At 49.9% G+C, this 21,276-nt stretch overlaps 1 protein-coding gene across 3 annotated transcripts in view; it reads left to right on the top strand.

Moving 5' to 3' along the window:
- The window catches only part of ABCC1 (ATP binding cassette subfamily C member 1), a 140,468-nt gene that overhangs the window by 65,527 nt on the left and 53,665 nt on the right, over positions 1–21,276 (top strand). For all 3 annotated transcript variants that reach the window (XM_023246871.2, XM_045047774.1, XM_045047773.1), the window contains exons 8-12: positions 5,761–5,991; positions 6,631–6,808; positions 8,559–8,720; positions 12,636–12,728; positions 14,242–14,445. In XM_023246871.2, the coding sequence (XP_023102639.2) occupies positions 5,761–5,991; positions 6,631–6,808; positions 8,559–8,720; positions 12,636–12,728; positions 14,242–14,445 (868 nt within the window). The remainder of the gene's footprint in view (positions 1–5,760; positions 5,992–6,630; positions 6,809–8,558; positions 8,721–12,635; positions 12,729–14,241; positions 14,446–21,276) is intronic.

The raw sequence follows: 21,276 nt of genomic DNA, 5'->3' as shown, positions 1-21,276 counted from the left end.
CTGCTTCGGATTCTGTGTCTCCCTCTTTCTCTGACCGTGCCTCCCCCGCCCGCGCTCACATTCTGTCTCTCTCTCTCAAAAGTAAATGTAAAAAAACATTTAAAAAAGATGGGGTTGAGTATTTTGCTCAATTGTCTTTGTTTTATAAAGAAATGCAACAGAAAATACAAAAAAACAAAGCACCAACATACACATGTTGAAAAGTGGTTCTCAACCTTTCAGACTCATTGCTGCCTTGAGAACAAAAGATTTTCTAACACTGATACAGTTACTTTAAGGTAATATATCAGCAGAAATAACCCACCCACATATCTAAAATTTTTTAAGTTAGCAAAATGCTTTTATTAGACTTTGTTTTTTATTTTATTTTTTTAATGTTTATTTTTGAGAGAGAGAGAGACAGAGTGTGAGCGGGGGCAGGGGCATAGAGAGAGAGAGAAACAGAACTTGAAGCAGGCTCTAGGCTCTGAGCCGTCAGCATAGAGCTCGACGGGGGTGGAGATCGTGACCTGAGCCGAAGTAGGATGCTTAACGGCACTGAGCCACCCAGGCACCCCTCTCCCTCAACACAAAGGAAAAACTGAAGTACAAGCGATTTGTAGTGAGACGGCATGTATTTCGGTGAGTAAATGCTCAGGTGCACGCTGGAAGAACAGAACGGAGAGTCACCGCTTGTCCCACTGTGGAGGATGCTCTGTGACAGCTGCTGTTCCCTCCACATCTCCAGAACCAGTGTCAGTCACCCTCACAGAAGACGTTTTGCAGAGTGGTGGCCAGCACTTGACAAAGTTCTGAACCAAATGCAATGTTCCCTTAATGCCAACAATAGTTGCATTCCTGAAATAATTTGAGGTATACTTAAATTTGCAAACAAAACCCCACAAAACACTACACAGTATGGATTTATGTCTAAAAACAGAGTTAGATTCCGGGCTTAGGTCATTTCAGGCAAGCTCTTCGAGCTACACGCATTGCTGTTGGGATCTTTTTTTGGGGGGGTGGCGGGGGACTGAAGTTCTGTCCGTCACAGAAGCTCTGCTGTCTGGCTCCATCATTGACCGAGAATGTGGAATTTGCAAAACAACCCTCTCTTTGAGAACCTCTGGTTTTGAGGAACCGAAAGCATTCAAGAAACAGAAAACTAGAAAAGGGTAGGAGAGTAGGGGAAAGATCTTGAGTCATTTGGATTCGTAAACAACGCATTTAAAATCCTGCCTGGGCTTCAAGTTTCGAGGGGCTGTGCAGGTGTTTCCCACGCCCATTGTGGTTTCCAGAACTACTGTTCTGTGTAATGTTCCCTCTGAGTGAGTACGTGCGTTAGGTTTGTAAAATCCGTTCCCTGCATTTGTAGGTAGTCTGCCCTTCTGTGTTCGATTGAGAATTTATTACAGGTCAAACACCATGTTCAGAGTACATCCAGAAAATGTGCAAATTTTAATCGAGCTAAGACTTTTTTTTTTCTTTTACTGTTTATTTTTGAGAGAGAGTGAGCGAGCACGAGCGGGGGGACAGGGAGACCCAGAATCCGAAGCAGCCTCCAGGCTCTGAGCGGTCAGCACAGAGCCCGACACGGGGCTCGAGCTCACGAACTGCCAGATCATGGCTTGATCTGAAGTCCGACGCTTAACCGACTGAGCCACCCAGGCGCCCTGAGCTGAGACTGTTTTAAGTTTGAGATGTGGCCTCTCCTGAAGCCTTGAAGATGAACGACAAAGTCATTTGTAGCTCCTCATTGCTCTTTGGCTGATTCCAGCCCCGGTGAGGCTGCTTGCTCCCTGTCCCGTTCAGATTACCCTGAAGTTCTTGGTGTTCTGGGAAGGGCTGCCAAACCTCATTTCAAATCCTTAGCTCCAGGCCTTGCCCATCCTCTTCTCCCCGTTCTCTCATCCTGCGTGTCTGTGTTTTGACGTCACCTCCGGGAAGCCCCCCGTGGTAGCACCTCTCACACAGTCTTGAGAAGTCGTGATTGCTAATCCTTTTTTCTCATGAGGCTCTGTGGGGCTGTCTCCAGTGGTTGGCCCAGAGCCATGTGTTTAGTTCATTAGTGGACGAGTGACTGATGGGCATCTCTGCCTACATTGGAATCCGATCCACAGAGAAAGTCCCTTTTTCTTCTGAGCCTTCAGCCTCTCCACCCCTTTCGGTTCCCCTGCTCCTGGGCAGTTAGTTTTCTCCTGACTCAGACCTTTCCCTTCCAACTTTCCTTTCCCCTCCCAGCCTGAGCTCACAGATGCCCTACTTGCTTCCTCTCCCCTCCAGGAGTGCCCGCTTCCTCTGTGGGCCTCTTTTTTGGCTGGATAGTTTTCTTTCTTGGCTTGGCCTTAGCTGATCGTTCCCACTGTTCTTGACCTCTCCCACCCGGGCCTGAGCTTTCCTCCTTCTCTGCCTGCCCAAGACCTTCTCCCTGACCCTTTGGCACCTGTCTCTTGGCCACTGGAAACAGCCCTGGGTCACCAGCAGCCCACACAGGCCCAGGGTCAGGTCCTGCTTAGGAAGTGGTGCAGAGAATGAATGGAGAGGGCCGAGCCACTCCCTTCCTGTCTGCCTGGCCCTCTTGTCTTCCTTGCCAAGGACGCCTGCGTGTGCTAAAGAAAATTCTGAAACTCCTAGCTGGAATCCCAGCTTTGGGGGCGGTCAGTAAAGGGAGCAGGAAAGACCTTGTGTGGTGACATTGACAACGGGGTTGGTGGAGGGATATATCTCCCCTGCAAAGATGTCCGTGTCCTGATCCCCAAACCCTTACACGGCAAAGGGACTTGGCCTGATAGGATCCCCAGGGTCCTTGTAAAAGGAGGCAGGATGTCAGGGAGAGAGAAAGAGAGGATGCTCTGTAGTTGGCTTTGAATTGGAGGAAGGGGCCACAAAACAGAGAAATCTAGGTGGCTTCTGGAAGCTGGAAAAGACCAGGCAACAGATTCTCCCCTAGAGCCTCTAGAAGGAAGGCCACCTTGTGGGCCCCCTTTAGATTTCTGACCCCCTCCCCCCGAACCACGAGGCAATAAATTTGTATTGCGTTAAGCCACGAAGTTTGTGGTAGTTGGTTACAGCAGTTTCACCAGAGTTTAGATTTTATTCTGGGTGCAGTGGAAGCTATCAGGGGATGATCCGTTATCAGGAAGGTCCCTCTGGCTGCTGTGAAGGACTTGTTGTCAGGGAACGAGAGTGGGAGGAAATGAGCGAGCGGGGAGGAGGCCCGGGGGGTGGTCGCTTGCATGGGCCAGAGGCTGTGCACATGGAAAGGGTGGATGGATCTCCGCACACATCCCAGGAGGGAGATGGACAGGACCCGCACCTGGTCAACCCAGGAGCATGGAGGAGATTCCCATGTTTCAGGCCCTTTCCTGGGGGTTGGGGGGTGGGGAGCCAGCCAGGGCGGGTTGGAGGGCTGTGGTCTCCAGCAGAAAGCGGCAGGTGGTATATAAATGGTCAGATGTGGCCTAGATGTGACAAATGCGAGTCCTCTGCAGTTGAGCGCTGTTCAGTGTCCTCCCGCCATGGAAGGAGTTCGCAAATCACAAAAGTTGGGTTGGGTGAGGATGCGCGGTGTATTTCGGGGTGGAGCCCACGTCGGGCCATTGGAACGTGTTGCCTTGACTGTGATTTGGGAGATGGGAGCTGGGGTGTGTGTCTCTCGCTGCGTAACGTATTCCCCCGTGCGTTGCAGCTGAAGATGAGAACCAGCGTTTACGATCTCACACGGCTTCTCTGGGTTAAGGATCCAGCCGTGGGCTAGCAGGCTGGTCCCGGCCCAGCGTCTCTGGAGGTTGTGCTCGGCAGGTCAGCTGGAGCCACATCATCTGAAGGCTTGACTGGGGCTGTAGGCCCTGCTTTTAGTTTGCGTGCGGCTGGCAAGTCAGTGCTGGCTCTTTGCAGCGTCTCACCATGGGATCTTCCCCCGTTTCCTCCTCCTGGGGTACTTGGCTTTGCCCAGAGTGAACGACGCAAGAGAGGGCAAGACGGAAGCCACTGTGTTTGCCATGACCTGATCTCGGAAGCGGCCCGCACTCCACTGTTTCTGCTCTGTCCTCTTCCGAGTAGGAGGGGACTCCACCGGGGTGAATGTGAGGGTTCCAGTTTCTCACATGGTTGCAGACACTCGGCATTATATGACTTTCTGATGATCCACCGAGTGGACGTGAAGTCATATCTTTACTGTGGTTTTGGTTTGTGTTACCCGGATGACTAATGAGATCAAGCAGCAATTCACGGTCATTTGCGTATCTTCTTTGTCTTTTTTGAAATTGGGTTTTTTTTCCTTATTGTGTAGTAAGAGTTCTTTACATGCTCTGGTTACAAGTCCTTTATCAGATATTCCCTTTGCAAGTATTTTCTCTCATCCTGTGGGTTGTCTCTTCACTTTCCTAATTGTGTCTTTTGAAGCACAACATGTTTTTGAATGTTTTATTTGAGAGGGAGAGAGAGAGAGTGCGTGCGCACGCGAGCGAGCATGCACGCACGAGCGCGGGAGGGGCAGAGGAAGAGGGAGAGAAAGAATTATAAGCAGGCTCCGTGCCCATTGTGGAGCTCGATTTCACGGCCCGGAGAGCATGACCCGAGCCAAAATCAAGAGTCAGACGCTCGACCCACCGAGCCACCCAGGCACCCCCAACGTGTTTAATTTTGACCACGTCTAGTTTATCTTTTTTTTCTTTTGCTTCTGCGTTTTGTGTCATTTTTCAGAATCCATTGCCAAATACAAGGTCATGAAGATTTTCACATGTTTCCTTCTAAGAATTTTTATAGTCGTAGCTCTGTGTTTAGGTCTTTTTACCCGTTTCGAGTTGATTTTTGTACGTGGAATGAACTAAGGGTCCACCTTCCTTCTTTTGCGTGGCTGTCTGGTTTCTCCGTGCCACCGGTTGAAAAGATTATTCTTTTTCCGTTGAACAGTCTTTTTTTTGTTATTAATTTTTTTTTCAACGTTTTATTTATTTTTGGGACAGAGAGAGACAGAGCATGAATGGGGGAGGGGCAGAGAGAGAGGGAGACACAGAATCAGAAACAGGCTCCAGGCTCTGAGCCATCAGCCCAGAGCCTGACGCGGAGCTCAAACTCACGGACCGCGAGATCGTGACCTGGCTGAAGTCGGACGCTTAACCGACTGTGCCACCCAGGCACCCCTCCGTTGAACAGTCTTGACACTGTGGATACCCTAAATCAGTCAGGTTTATTTCTGGTTCCACTGATAATGTGTGTGTCTGTGGCTGTGTGTGTGTGTGTGTGTGTGTGTGTGTGTGTGTGTGTGTGTGTTTATGCCTGTCTTGATTAAGTTTTGAAATCGGGAAGTGTGCATTCTCCAATTTTGATTTCCTTTTTAAAGATTGTTTTGGCTGTCCTCGGTCCCTCAAGTTTTTATATGAATTTTAGAATCTGCTTGTCAGTCAACTTGGATTCTGATCAGAGATTGCATAGAATCTGTACATCACGGTGGGGCTGGCACTTTTCAGTGCCTTTCACGTATATGAACACACTGAATTTTCCCAACAGCCCTGTGGGGTAGACTCGTCCCTGTGTCCCCATTTAGCAGATGAGGAAACTAAGGCCTAAAATGGTGAAGCCACTTGACCTCGAAGTCACAGAGCTGGCTGGCCAGGAGCCTGCGTCTGTACTCCTAACCAGCATGTTTGGCCGCCTTTCTGCCGTGACTGGTTTTCTTTGGCTGGGCCCCCCTGAGGGGGTGGGGTGCCCTGGCCCTCCCCCCTGCTGGCCGGCCCGGTTTGAGGAAGACCCCAGAACCGCTCCACGCTCCTTGTGTTCCAGGCAGCAGGCGAAGATCGCGTACTCCTCCAAGGATCCCGCCAAGCCGAAAGGGAGCTCCCAGGTGGACGTGAACGAGGAGGCCGAGGTTTTGATTGTCAAGTCCCCTCAGAAGGGCCGGGAGCCGTCTCTGTTCAAGGTGTTATACAAGACCTTCGGGCCCTACTTCCTCATGAGCTTCTTATTCAAGGCCCTCCATGACTTGATGATGTTTGCCGGCCCCGAGATCTTAAAGTAAGACCCCTTCCCTGCCCGCTGCATGAGTCTTTGTGTCCTTGACCTTTCACTTACGGTACCCTAACCTCAGCCTTGGGGTCACGTGGCCTGGCACCATGGGCTTGAAGCCAAACCTCTCTGCCCTGACCCGCTTTGCCTCATGCTTTGCTCGAACACCATCCAAGCTGAGGCCACTTTGGTTGCAAGGAACAGAAACGTACCAGGCTTCCCTGAAGCCGAAAGAGGCAAGAGAGAGGATTATCTGTGGAAACCAAGGACAAGAGAATGAGCCAGATCGTGTCGCACTGCAGCCTGAAAGCAGAAAGTCAGAGGGGAGCTCCCTTCTCTGCTCTGTTTGCCTGTCTCTTTCTGTCTCTTTGGGGCCACATGTCCCTTCTCTCCGCTTTGCTAACGCCGCCTCTCACAGTCTCTGTTTGGTCACCTCTGGGTGACTGTCCGGTGATGAGACTGGAGGCGCGGTGCGCCCCGTCGGGAGCAGGTTCAGGCCACCCGCGCAGCCCCGTCACCGCCCCGGGTCTGTTTTCCCAAGCGTAACACTAAGGAATAGCGCCCGCCCCGCCCGGCCCGAACACGGTCGAGACGCTGAAGTCCCTGCCATGTGCGTCACGGTCACAGCATTCTTTCCTCGCCCCGCAGATTGCTCATCAACTTCGTGAACGATACGACGGCCCCAGACTGGCAGGGCTACTTCTACACGGCGCTGCTGTTCGTCAGCGCCTGCCTCCAGACCCTCGTGCTGCACCAGTATTTCCACATCTGCTTCGTCAGCGGCATGAGGATCAAGACGGCCGTCATCGGGGCCGTCTACCGGAAGGTGGGTGAGCCCAGGCCTGGCGCACGGGCCCGGCCGTGGCCCCAGACCCTGTGGGGGGGGTGCTTGGCCGGGTTGCCCCCCTCCCCCGCCCCTCCCGGGACCACCGTGGGGATGCCGAGCCCGGCTTCTGGGGCGGCAGCGTGAGGGTGGCCCCCGTGACCGCACGTGGCGGGGACTGACCCATCAGGCGCGAGACCTTAGCCAAGCTGATTTCAGCCGTGGGTGTGGGGCATCTGCTTGGGGCCCTGTCGGCCACGGGCAGCTGGGTTTCTTGTTATTTTTCAAATTTTTTAAGTTTACTTACTTATTTTGAAAGAGACCAAAGCAACGTGGGCAGGGGAGGGGCAGAGAGAGAGAAGCTGGAGCAGGCCCCGCACTGTCAGCACGGAGCCTGACGCGGAGCTTAAACTCACAAAACAGTGAGGTTGTGACCTGAGCCGAAACCCAGGGTCGGACGCTTAACCGACTGAGCCACCTAGGCGCCTGGGTAGCTGAATTTCTTAGGTGGCACCTGACGTGGGAAAATCCGGGTTCACATCCTGTCTCTGCTGTTGATACTCTGGGCTGCTTCTAACTCTCCATTTGCACTGAGCAGGACGTCCTTTCCCTCGATAGTGGAATACATAGGATTTGTACACAGCCAGCTGGTTTTGTTTTTGTGTTTTAATTAATTTATGGGTGAGAAAGAGAGCGAGACAGTGGGCGCAAGTTGGGGAAGGACAGAGAAGAGAGAGAGAGTTCCAAGCAGGCTGTGTGGTGTCAGCACAGAGCCCGATGTGGGGCTCAAACCCAGGAACTCTGAGATCATGAGCCGAGCTGATCTTGGATGCTTAACCGACAGAGCCACCCAGGCGCCCCTGTACATCCAGCTTTAAAGGAATTTCTTGGTTCCTTCATTTCTTAGCTTCTGGGGCAAAGACACTGCTTGAGCAGGGTTGACAAGAGACTGCCTAGGAGATAGTCAGGAACCGTGGGCTGGTCATTGGTTCTCAGCCCTGTCTGTAAGTTAGCCTCCCCTGGAGACCTTCCAAAACCCCTGGTCCCCAGGCTACACCACTGACACACAAAATCAGGACCTCTGATTTTGGGTGGGACCTGGGCACCAATGTTTTTTAAACTCCCCAGGTAATAGTGTGAAACCATGTTTGAGAACCAGGATAATTTTATCCTTCCAGGAGATGTTTGGAAAATGTATGGAGACAATTTTGGTTCTCTTAACTGGGAGTGGGGCCATCTAGTGGGTAGAGGCCATCTAGGGGATGTGGTGAACACCCCACAATGCACAGGTTGGTCCCACAGAGAAATACCCACCTTTAAAGTCAGTAATGCCAAAGTTGAGAAGCCCTGACCTTGACCTTGCTCCTTGAGTGTTCTCTGCAGACGAACGGCATCTGCATCATCTGGGAGCTTGTAAGAAATGCATAGCCCCAGGTTCCATCGCCGTCCTACCAAATCTGAAACCACACTGTAAGTAACTTCGTGGGTGATGTGTGTGCACCCTGAAGTGTGTGAGGCCCTGGTTGAGGCCATCTCTGGGGTCCTTTCCATGTTGAAGAAGTCAGGGCGAGGCAGTGAATGTCATTGGTAACAGCGGGAACTTTGCGATGGGACGGACGAGGCAGCGAGGGAGGAGAAAAGAGAGTGGGCTGTCCACTCTTGAGCTGTCTTCTTCCTTCGCAGGGGCCTGGAGGGAGAGCCCCGGGCCGCCTCCTGCCTCACTCACCTTCTTCCTCTCTCCGTTGTCCTGCAGGCCTTGGTGATCACCAATTCAGCCAGAAGGTCTTCCACGGTCGGGGAGATCGTCAACCTCATGTCCGTGGATGCCCAGAGGTTCATGGACCTGGCCACGTACATCAACATGATCTGGTCAGCCCCTCTGCAGGTCGTCCTTGCCCTCTACCTCCTGTGGCTGGTGTGTGTTTGACGTCATTCGCGTGGTGCAGAGGGAGGGACCGCCACATGTGGGCGGCGGGGGGTGAGGGAGTGGGTGTTCGTAAGCAGAACCTCTGTATTCCTTGCCGTCATTCACGTTTTACTTTCTGGCCTGTTAGACAATTGCTGGATATCTTATCCCTTCCCTTGGTCCCTGGGTTTATGCCCTTTTTTTTGGTGGCATGACAGTTGTTTGCGTTTGTCTTTTTTTGACAGTGCCTGTAATTAGTAACCTCACAACACACACACCGTATGTCTCCTACTGTATCCTCCCAAACACTAACCACATTCCCTTTATTCACTAGTCCTAATCTGTGTTGGTCAAGATTCTCTGAGTTGCAAGGAAGAGAAATGGATTTTAAAACAGTCTAGGCAAATAAAGGGAATTTTGTGGGTGCATGCAACTGCAGAGTGCAGAGTACAGAGTATGGCTTCAGGCATGGATGGATCCAGGAGTTCAGGCAGTGCCATGAGGACTCAGTCTCACCCTTCTCATCATTTCTTGGCCCTATTTCCCTTTGAGTTGACTTTGTTCTCAATGGGATTTCCCTCAACGGCTTCTATCCCTTTAGGTTTATATCCTCTTTACTGAGACTGGTGTCCAAGAAAAGAGAATGTTGCATTCCTCCTTGCCTCAGCCAGACTTTCATGGAGCACTTAAGTTGATGAGATGCTCGTAGCCTAACCCCTGCCTTATTCTTTGTCACCTCTGAGCCTTTTCTTCTGCCAGGAATTCCTTTCCCTCTTTCTTTGCTAAGGATGAAGTGCTACCCATCGTTTAAGGCTGTGGCAACTGCCACATCCACTAATTCCTTGTTTTTTTCTTTAAATTGTTTTAATGTTTATTTTATTTTTGAGAGAGAGAAAGAGAGTGAGCAGGGGAGGGGCAGAGAGAGAGGGAGACACAGAATCTGAAGCAGGCTCCGAGCTGGCAGCACAGAGCCCAACATGGGGCTTGAACTCAAGAACCATGAGATGGTGACCTGACTTGAAGTTAACGCTTTACCGACTGAGCCACCCAGGCACCCCACCACTAATTTCTTTTCGTTCTCAATGAGACAAATTTCTTCCTTTTTTTTTTTTTTTTAATTTTTTTTTTTAATGTTTATTTATTTTTGAGACAGAGAGAGCATGAACAGGGGAGGGGTAGAGAGAGAGGGAGACACAGAATCTGAAACGGGCTCCAGGCTCTGAGCTGCCAGCACAGAGCCCGACGCGGGGCTCGAACTCACGGACCGTGAGATCATGACCTGAGCCGAAGTCAGACGCCCACCAACCGAGCCACCCAGGCGCCCCTAATTTCTTCCTTTTTTTAAACCCACTAACTTTAGTATAGGAGTTCCTGTGATGTTACATTCTGGAATAGTCTTTTGCTGCTCAGTGTACCAGCCCCTCCTCTCCTGATAAATGTGTCGGTTCCTCACGGGCTCGGTGTCCTTCTTTTTGTCTTATTTTTTATTTCCCACGACTGCAGTCCCACAGGGCCCTGGTGCCTAATAGGTGCACAGTGAATTATCTGTTGATATGACTATAGTTTACATTTTTTTGGTCTGTTTATGGAGCAGATGAGGGATTATAAATTGTTTCTGGTAATGAAACTTAGAAGTAAATACCAGAATCTAAATGTCTTTTTGGGCCTACATCTTGGGGTATCCACCTCCCCAGAAAGCACAGCCCTGGGTGAGATATTTCTGGAGCACATCTTTTAGAATTGGCCTTCAGGGCTGATTTATAAAGCATGAGGAAAATGGTTTTGTTTCAGATGAGGGTTGCTGAATGTGCTATTGACATTTGGGGTCAGATCATTTTTTCTTGTTGAGGGACTAGCCTGTGGACTGCAGGATTGTCGAGCAGAGTCCCTAGCCTCTTTGCACAAAATACCAGCAACACAAATCTCTCTCCGCACCCCCACCCCCACCCCCATGCCGCTTGGGACCCAGATGTCTCCAGACATGGCCTCATGTGTCCTGGGAAAAATTCTTCCCTGGTTGGGAGTTACTAGTTTAGATAGAAAATAGGATTTCTCGGGGCGCCTGGGTGGCTCAGTCGGTTGAGCGTCTGACTTCGGCTCAGGTCCTGGTCTCACAGTTCGTGAGTTCGAGCCCCACGTCAGGCTCTGTGATGACAGCTCGGAGCCTGGAGCCTGCTTCAAATTGTGTCTCCCTCTCTCTCTGTCCCTCCCCTGCTCCCTCTCTGTGTCTTTTTCTCTCAAAAACAAAAAGACATTAAAAAAGAAAGAAAGAGAATAGGATTTCTGTTTGACCATCACAAACACTGTACAGGATCGCGATGCTGGAGTGAGCTCAGGAGTCAGACTGCTTGGGTTCAAACCTTGCCTCTTCCATCGTCAGCTTTGTGACCTTGTTACTTGATGTCACTCCTTTGGAAATTGGTGATGGTAACGGTACCTCTCATCACAGGGATGTTGGGACCAAGGAATGAATCAAAGCAGGTGATGTTCAGAGAACAGTGCATGGGATATAGATCTGCCCAGTGTCTTTTCATTACTATTTGCTGTCAGAGTTCATTCTGAACGCTTTAGGTGGGTGGTAGAAATCACCTTCATTCTCAAAGGTGGATTAATCGTCCCTGGACGGAGATACGTCACAAACCGTCTGGAGCAACAGCAGCATCTTTGGGGAGACGAGGACTGTTGTCCCTGAGGGTGATTACCTGGAAGAGACTAACGCTCCTGGTTTTCCAAATGCCGAATGGGAAAAAAAAAAAAATCACATCACCCTCTGGCTCCATCTGTGTGTAGCTCCTGAGTACATGTGCACTGGGCCAGTTTCTCAAGCTGTTTCTCTTTAGGTGTAGAAGGTACAAGATGTAGATCTGTGGCTTATCCTGACCTCTTAATCTGGCTGTCGATCCCTTATCTGCAATTGTGATAACAGAACAAGTCTGCCGCCTCTTATCTACAAATCCCCAAATCCAGAAGCTCTGAAAGTTTTCCTTAATTCATTTGGTGCCAAAACCTTACTTGAACTGATGTGAAGTACTTATGATCTTGACGATTTCTCTCAGTGTGAATACTCTGGTTTTGATGCTGGAAAAATCACTGTATTTGATTAGGGAGGGCACTGCCAGGGCCCCATTGGGCGCGTAGGGACACGCGGGTGTCAGCGGTCCCCAAGACCCCGCCAGGCTGACGAGTTGCTAGGAAGACTCATGGCCCTGATTTGTACAGCAGGATGAGCAGAGGGTAAAGGCACAGGGGGCGGAGTCTGGGGGAAGCAGGTACAGACTTCCAAGAGTCCTCTCCCATCAGAGTTACACAGGATGCACTCAGTTCCCCAGCAGCAAGTTCTGACAACGTGTGAAATGTTACCAGCCAGGGAGGCTTGATAGAGACCGGACGCCCAGGGTTTTAATCGGGGGCTGGTCACATAGGCAGACTCTGCCTGGCACAAACTTGCAGACTCCCAGAAGGCAAAGGAGGGGCGGTTCTGCGTAAACCATATCGTTTGTGCAAAGAGTTGAGGCCCGGTGAGCCCCTCTTACCAGTCCTGAGAATGGTGGTAACCCTCCCCAGATCCAAGCTCCCAGATCCCAGCCAGGGGCCAAATTTGTAAAGCAGGCCTTTAAACAAGATAAAGCGCTGGGCTGGCCGTGTTAACTCTCTTCTGCTTAACGTCTCAATACCTTCCTAAAGTTCTAATTTGCGAATCTCCTCTGGACCCCAGGGTTTCAGATAAGGGGCCTGCATGCTCTTAAAGGGGTTGTGGGACCCCAAGAGATGCTCAGGAATAAATCTGAAAGTTCCTAACAGCCCGTCACGGGGTAAAAGTGACACAGTTGTCCTGAATGCCCTGGGCCAGGTCTGCGGAGTCCCTGTGGAGGGGCTCAGCTGGAAAGCCCTGTGTTGAAGGCCTGTGTTCTCTTCCGTCCTTAGAATCTGGGCCCCTCCGTCCTGGCCGGAGTGGCTGTGATGATCTTCATGGTTCCCGTCAACGCCGTGATGGCCATGAAAACCAAGACCTACCAGGTAGGGTGTCTGCCTCCATAGGGCCCCACGCGGAGGCCCTTGCTGGACGCCTTTCCATTTGGATTTTAGCCGAGTTCTCTCTGCCCAGGCCCAGGGGTTCTCAGCCTCACATCCCTGCTGGGATCCCCCGAGGAGTTCTCGCAAATGCTGATGCCTGGGCTCTTTTTCCGGGATTCTGATTCACCTAATATGGATAAGGCCTGGGCATCAGTTCTTGAAGCTTCCAGAGTGATGACAACGGACAGCCAAGGTTGAGAACTCCCAAAATAGTTAGGCCTCACAGGCCAGTGACGAAAATCACATCCGTGGGCCTCCGAGAATTCCTTATTTCCCACGGAATTTAGTCATTTATGTGTTTCATGTGCATTTTCAAGAGTGGAATAAAAACTAACCTTGACTCCCCGCCGCCCATTACCTTATGCTAACCCTTCCACTGTTTTCAGAAATGCTTTTTAACTTTTAAAACATCCAAGTAACAACAGCGCATGCCTTTTCCTTATAAAAGATGTTCAGTGGATACACAGTGTGTAGATTAAAAGGGAATGCCCCCTTCCCTGCTCCCTTAGTCCCAGTGAACACACCAAAGCAAAGCCTTCTAGAACTTTACATGTATTTATAGAGAGATCTCATTATCTAGTTGGGTCTGGTGTGTTTTTTGTGTGTGTGTTTTGTGCTGTTACCATCATATATGTTTATACACCGACCCATTTGGCCAGCACGGTTTTAGCATTTGTCACCGCGTCTCAGGGATTTTTCTGTGGTGTAGTGTGGGGCCTGACTTCATTCTCTTGAGCTGGTGCGAGATGGTCCGAAACAGAGAGGGGTCGAGGTTTTTGTCTCTCATCCCCTATTGATGGCTATTTATGATGTGCCTGTGGGATTTCAGCTGAGAGCGCTTGGCCACATCAATGACGCAGTAGGAGATGCATCCCAGGACCTGGGTCCTGTTGGAAAGAGGCCTCAGCAGGTGCGGGTGGGAATAGGTTAAACAGCGAAGAGGCTCTGTCCCTACGGCCCTCCCTTGAAACCACTTCAGTCACTGGTTTCTGCTTCACGTGACAAAAAAAAGAAGCGTCCTCATCTGTGACCCAGGAGTGACCATGGCACTCATGATAGGTTCTTGAGAGCCTTCAGTGACTAGGTGCATGTCAGATGCATCTGGAAAATGCCAGATGGTATTAGCAGCATTTCACAGTGGTATGGCCCAGTAAAGAAGCTAAAAAAATGGAGGGGAAAATAAGTCCAGCATCATTATCTGTCTTGTGTTTGGATTAGCAGAGTAGGACCCCTGCCTTTCTTCTTTCCTGGACACCTGCTTCGCAAATCTAAATCTAACTGGTGTCTCTACGTCCAGCGGAAGGGATCCAAAGCAGTTTTTTCTCTGGTGTAAAAGAGAGTAGCATTCATAAGGATTGCAGGGTCGATTCCCCACCCTTCTGGGACGGGATGGCCTGGGGCCAGGGCCAGCAGTGAGCCCCGTGCTGTGGTGTTGATTGCTCCTGTCTCTCCAAAGGTGGCCCACATGAAGAGCAAAGACAATCGGATTAAGCTGATGAACGAGATTCTCAACGGGATCAAAGTGCTAAAGCTGTACGCGTGGGAACTGGCCTTCAAAGACAAGGTGCTAGCCATCAGGCAGGAGGAGCTGAAGGTGCTGAAGAAATCGGCCTACCTGGCAGCCGTGGGGACCTTCACCTGGGTCTGCACACCTTTCCTGGTGAGCGAGGCCAACCTGATCCCGGCCCCCCTTGCTTTATGTTTTGTTGTGTTTGCAAACCCACATATTTTTAAAAGGTCATGAGTCAGCAGGGCCCTCTTCTCCCACTCCCTTCACGAAGTGCTCCCTCCCCACAAATTTATGTTATTCAGCAGCACTCAGTAGCTTCCAGCCCAGGGACACTCCAAAGTAGCCAGTTCAGGAACTGCTTGCTGGGCTCACGAGATAAGAAATTTGTGCCAGAATGTCAGTCAGGCTCCCTGCTTCCTTCCCTGAGAGCGTCTTCCTACGAAAGCAGACCAGCTGAACCCAGCGGTGTTCTTGGTGCCACACTTGGGCTACATTACAGAGTCAGCTTCTGATCTCTTGCCGGCTGGTCACAAACCGTGGAGGTGGCAGAGCCAGACGCGCCGCACAATGTCCTTGTTTACTGTCTGTCTGTCTCCACTAGAATGTCAGCTCCGGGAAGGCAGGGACTGTGTCTTCTCTGTTTATTGCTACACCCTCAGTGCATACAATAGTGCATAGTAGGTGCTCAACACATACTGGTCATTCACTGTAAAAACAACAGGTGAAACGATTCAGAAAGTCCGAAGATGAAAATATATTGTCTTCCCTTCCGTCTGTCCCTTTCCTCCAAAGCGACAGTTTCATGTGTCTTTTTAGAAAAGAAATATTTGTGGATGTAGTTGGTAAAAAAAAAAATATTTTTAATATATTCACAGAGTCATACATACTTAGCGTCCTATACCTCTTTTGTACTTTGAGATATGACCATTTCGTGCATTCACATCTGCTTCATCTGTTTGTTTATTTATTTTGGAAGAGAGAGCGCACATGAACAGGGGAGGGGCAGAGTGGGAGCGAGGGAGGGGGTGGGAATCCCAAGCAGGCTCTACACTGTCAGCGCAGAGCCCGATGCGGGGCTTAAACTGATGTACTGTGCGATCATGACCTGAGCTGAAATCGAGAGTCGGACGCGTAACCGACGGAGCCACCCAGGCGCCCTGCTTCATCTGTTGTAACGAAGCGCGGATGGTCAGTGCGTGAATGTGCCGGAGTGGACTTAAGCGATCTCTTACTGCTGGCTTTTTAGGATAGTCCCTGTTCTTTGCTATTATGATCCGTGTTGCATTGAATGTTCCAATATGCAAGTCTTGAATCCTTTAATGGGTCTTTCCCTGGCTGGCCAACTTTGAAAGTTTAAAGACAAAGTTTCTACCCCTAGACCATGAGACCATATAAAGGTGGGCTGTGGAAACCCCTGAGGCACAGCGCACTGTTAAGAATAGTTAAGAATAGGGGCGCCTGGGTGGCTCAGTCGGTTGAGCGTCCGACTTCGGCTCAGGTCATGATCTCATGGTTCATGAGTTTGAGTCCCACGTCGGGCTCTGTGCTGACACCTCAGAGCCTGGAGCCTGTTTCCGATTCTGTGTCTCCCTCTCTCTCTGCCCCTCCCCTACTCACACTCTGTCTTTCTCTATCAAAAATAAACACTAAAAAAAAAAAAAAGAAGAATAGGGGCACCTGGGTGGCTTAGTGGGTTGAGTGTCTGACTTCAGCTCAGGTTATGATCTCCCCATTTCATGAGTTCGAGCCCCACATCCGGCTCTGTGCTGACAGTGCAGAGTCTGCTTGGGATTCTTTCTCCCTCTCTCTCTGCCTCTCCCCCACTCACACTGTCTCTCTCTCTCTCAAAATAAATAAACTTAAAAAATATATAGTTAAGAATCATGCCCCCGGGTTCATTTTTTTGTGTCTTTATATTTTTAATTATATCATGATTATTTTAATGCTGTCCTAATAATGACTGTTATTTCTCAGCCCTGTTGGTGAATATATATTCTTACGGGAGATTTCTGTGAACTGCAGTCACACGTTTTCATAAATGGGAAGCTTTTCTATTACAGTATTATCAGCTTCATTCGAGTCACAGGTGGAATGTTTAAGGAAAGTCTTGCATTTTCAGGGTGTGGCAAAGTGTGTTCCCTCTGACGCTGGGTTTTTCATCAGGCTCGACTTCATGTCTCCCAGAGTCTGAACTCGCCCAGGAGGTAGTGGGGTGGAAAGCAGTGAGGATCCAACTCAAGCCCACATCAGAATCACCTGGGAGGCTTGTTGAAACAAGACCCAGTAGGTCTGGGTGGGGCCTGAGTATTTGCATTGCTGAAGGGTTCCCTGGCGTTACCGATTGCCCTTGGTTGGGGTCCACACTTTGAGGAGTGGAGTAGATGCCCACTGTTGACAGTGTGGTCCGAGGCCCAGTAGCACCAGCATCGCCAAGTCGCTTATTAGAAATGGAGACTCAGGCCCGACTGCAGACCGGCCTAAAACAGGATCTGAATTTACTGAACACCTCCGCCCCGCACCCAGGTGGTGGGTACGCACATTGAAGTTTGAGAAACGCTGGCAAAAAGCAGAAGTGAGCAAACCTTTTCTACAAAGGAGCAGTTCGTGAATGTTGTAGACATTGTGAGCCATCCAGCGTTTGCCCCAACTCTTGTCGTCTGCCAGTGTGGCCGTGCATAATACCTCCATAAACGGACGTGGCTGTGTTCCTGTAAAAATGTATTTATAGGCCCTGAGATTTGAACTTCATGTCATCTTCCTGGGTCATAAAATACTATTATTTTGATATTTAAAAAAAAAAAATGAATCGTGTAAAATGGTTTAAGCGCGTGGGCCAGACAAAAACAGGATTGGAACCCTGGCTTGGAGTCTGGATGCCTGCTGAATTTTACTGCCAGCTCGCGGTGTGCCCTGAGGCCGGTCAGTCTACCTCCCTGCCTCTGGGTTTTTGCAAAAGAAACACGAAGGGGTTAGGCCACAGGGCTTGTCACGTGTGGGCCCCTGCCTGCCCCCCGTTCCCATGCCCACCCTGGACATCCCCAGCCAGTCATGGGGTTCTCTCCCAGGCGGCCCGCCAGGTGATTGCTGTCAGCTGACTACAGTTGGCACGTGAAGTGACATCTTTTAGCTGTTCTGGGACTCCGAGTTCTGTTCGATCCTTTCTGGCTCACGTGCACCAGCCTTCTGGGCTAGAAGGTTCTGCCAGCTCATTCTTTCAGAACACTCCGGTCTCCCTAACTTTCTCCAGGTCTCTGATGGCTTTCTTTGGTTTTTAGAAGTAAAAAGTATTCGAAGACTGGATGGTGGTTATATAGGGTGTGCTTTTGATTATTTTTCCTTTAAACTGTTAAATAGTTTCTGTGTGTTTGTAACTATTAAATATTCTCCTTTGCACAGGTGATACTCATTTTTTTTTTAATTTTAGTTTTGCCTATTTTGAGAGAGAAAGAATGCAAGCAGGGGAGGGGCAGAGAGGGAGGGAGACAGAATCCCAAGCAGGCTCTGTGCTGTCAGCTCGAACCATGACATCATGACTGTTCCAAAATCAAGAGTTGGACGTGGGGCCCCTGGGTGGCTCAGTTAAGCGTCCGACTCTTGGGTTCAGCTCAGGCCATGATCTCACAGTTTGTGAGATAGCGTCAGGCTCTGTGCAATGTGACCATCACAGGTGTCTCCAGACTTTGTCAGGTGTCCCTCCAGTTGAGAACTGCTGGTCTGCAGGGAAAGGCACAGCCTTTTTCCTCTTCAGCCCTAGTCACTCAGCTTCTTTCTTTCTTTTTTTTTTTTTTTTTGAGTGCACAGAAAGCCTGTGCATAAATCAGCATAGCAGTGACTATACATAATAAATGTAATTAAACCTATGCATCTCTTTTATTTACTTTACTTTCATACAAGTGATGGCAAATCATAAAGAAATCCAAGGCGTTTTGAATTGTACTTTTTGTTTTTTTTCTAATAGGTAAAGATCTGCAGCCAGGGGGAGTAAGTGACAGGGTTTTTTAATCTGTGGGTTTGGTTAGACTTCAGTTGGGGAAGCCTTTTCCCATGACCCTTGGTTCTGGTCCTCTGGTCCTCAGGTCCTCTGACCCAGTGTATTGTTTCTAGCTTGTCCCCTGTATGTGCTGACTTTTCACTTCACGTCTCCTGCCCTAGCCTCCGCCAGAAAGCCATGGCCCAGGAGATGCTTAAGAGGGGGACTGGCTTTTCTGGACTGTGAATTTGCCACAGTGGGGATGGGGGAAGGCAGGGGCAGCGGGCTCCCAGAGGCGGAGTCCATTAAGTTGCTGGGCATGAAACCGATGAGCCTGGGTGTCACCTGGGGACCGTGGCCCCGGCCCAGACACCTAAGCCTCTGACTACATTAGGATGAAATATGTAGCGTTTGGTTCTCTTGGAAGGTGTTGGCCTATTCTTTCCACTGGCGAATTCCTGCGCTTCAAGAATGATGAGGTGTTTACCCCCCAGTAGGGTTGATGGAAGACAGAGGCCTAGGGAGGTCAGACAGGAGCAGGGCTGACATTGTGGCGGGATTAATGGGCCTGTTTTTCTGAAATGCAGAGCCTGGCATCTATCATGTACGCTTAATGCACTTTGCTAAAATAGTAGCCCCAGGCAGCCGTCAATATTTAGCATTTTCTGTCTTAGAAGATTTATGAGCTTTTCGCCTTCTACTTACCCTGTATCTCCCTTCGTTAGGACGATTATCATTCCATATGGCAATTATTCTCTGCTGATCAGATCATACATGGACCTTATCTTTTTTTTTTTTTTCCTCTGCTTGTATCTCTGGGCACGTGGTACACATTCATTAAATGTAATGTGAAGAAAACCTGAATGAGTAAAAGATTTGAATAAGCCATGTTAGGAACTATTTTTCAATTGGCAGAAACCTAGAGTTAAAAAAAAAGTGGGATTTTTAAGTCACAAAATTGAAAAGTATAGGAAAGTGCTGGTTTTGAGCATGAGTGGGGTTTCAGGAATGGCTGGATCTAGGTATTTCAAAGGGAATGACCCCCTCTCTGTCTCTCAGCTCTGCATTCTCCATGGGGTTTCCTTTGGGGCAGTTCATTTATGGCCAAAGTCACGTCCTGGTACTCGGAGAGATTTTGTTTCCCAAAAGAAAATTGCGGTATTGTAACCACAGCAGGAATGGATGCTGGGCAGACAGAAAGAACACAGGTACACACACACAAGAGGAGTTGGGCTGGAGTAGATGGGCTCACCTGTGAGCTGCAGTTCTCAATGTGGAGGCACTCTTAGCTCTTGGAGCGGCACCCTTGTTCTTCATTGCTTGCAGAAAACTCCTCACCTCCTTGACTTTCACCCATTACAAGGCTGCGGCACACTCCAGCCCCCCACTCGCCTACAGCCCCAGTCTTTGCGCTGACCCCACTCGCCTCCGCACACGTCCAGATACCCCGCTGCTGGAGAGAACTCCGTTGACACCTGCCTCCCCCAGACTGTGAGTCTCAGGAACGCCCAGCCTGCCTCGCTCCTCGCCACACAGTGCCGGTACACAGCAGGTGCTAAATTAGTCGTTGAGGAAGAATGAACTCCACTTCCTGGAGAAGCCAGGGCTGTGGAACTGATGGGCCACGTGCGGTTGCTCCCTGTCTTCGTGCGGATAGTAAATACACCATATAGCACGCTAATCCGTGGGGCTACGGAAAAGAAAAAGATGCGAGACAGAGCAGTAGGGAGGGCTTGTGGTTTTAAAAAGGGTGGTTGAGCGCCTCACTGAGGAGGTGACGCTTGAGTAAAGGCCCAGTGGAAGTGAGGGCCCCTACCAGGGAGAGGGAAAAGCACATGCAAAGGCCCTGTGGCAGGACTGTGCCCACCCCATAGAGGGAATAGTCATGGAGGCCACTGGGGCTGGAATGGCACAAGTGGGCGGAGGATAGGAGAGGAGGTCAGGCAAGTTACAGGGAAAGGATTTTACAAACCAGACAAGCCCTGGGGCCTGAGTCAAGACTTGGCTTCTCCACTAAGTAAAGCAGACTGACTTTAGGGAGGTGGTTTTTTTGTTCTTAGTTTTTTTTTTTTTTTTTTTTTTTTTTTTGCTGAGATACAATTCACTGTTTTAAAGCATACAGCCCAGTGGTGTTTAATATGTTCACAAGGTTGTTGTGCAACCATCAGCACTGTCTAGTTCCAGAACATTTCTAACAGCCCAGAAGGGAGCCCTGTAGTCACTGACAGTCCCTCCCTACTCTCCCAGCTCTAGCACACGTTAACCTACTTTTTTTTTTTTAATGTTTATCTATTTTGAGAAAGAGAAAACAAGCAGAGAAGAGTCAGAGAGAGGGAGAGAAAGAATCCCAAGCAGGCTCCGTGCTGCCAGTGTGGAGCTGAACCTGGGGCTCGAACCCCCGAACCGTGGGATCATGACCTGAGCCAAAACCTAGAGTTGGACGCCTGACCCACTGAGCCACCCAGGCGCCCCACTCATCTCCTTTCTGTCTCTGTAGTTTGCCTCTTGTGGACGTTTGCTATCCCTGGGATCACATAAGACACGGTCTCTGATGCTCGTTCTGGCTTCTCTTTGATTTAGCATCGTGTCTTCACGGGTCATCCATATTGTAGCACGTGTCAGCACTTCATTCCTTTTTATGGCTGAATACTGTTCCTTTGTGTGGATCTCTCGGGCATTTGAGTGAGAGTGTCTTCAGCTGAGAGGCTAGTGCGTCACGTAGCTTGTTGATGTCTCAGAGCCAGAACAGGAACCAGCTCCAGCTCTCCGTTGCAGTGCCTTGCCCTTGGGGCCCGGTGAATAGATTCTTTGGAAGAGTGGACCAAGGAGTTTGGACTGGGTCCTGTAACCAGAAATAAAAACAGCTGCCATATATTGCGTTTTACCGTGTCCCGGGCAGTGTGCTAAGCACTTTGCTTAAATGCCTGCTTTGTCGCGGCCAGCAGCCCCGTGCACGTGGAGCCGGATTCCCTTATTTTGTAGATAGGAACGCAGAGGCTTGCTTGGAGTCG

The sequence above is a fragment of the Felis catus genome, chromosome E3, assembly GCF_018350175.1.
Source record: "Felis catus isolate Fca126 chromosome E3, F.catus_Fca126_mat1.0, whole genome shotgun sequence".
In the NCBI taxonomy this organism is placed as follows: Eukaryota; Metazoa; Chordata; class Mammalia; order Carnivora; family Felidae; genus Felis; species Felis catus.
This window is presented reverse-complemented; position numbering and strand designations above follow the sequence as displayed.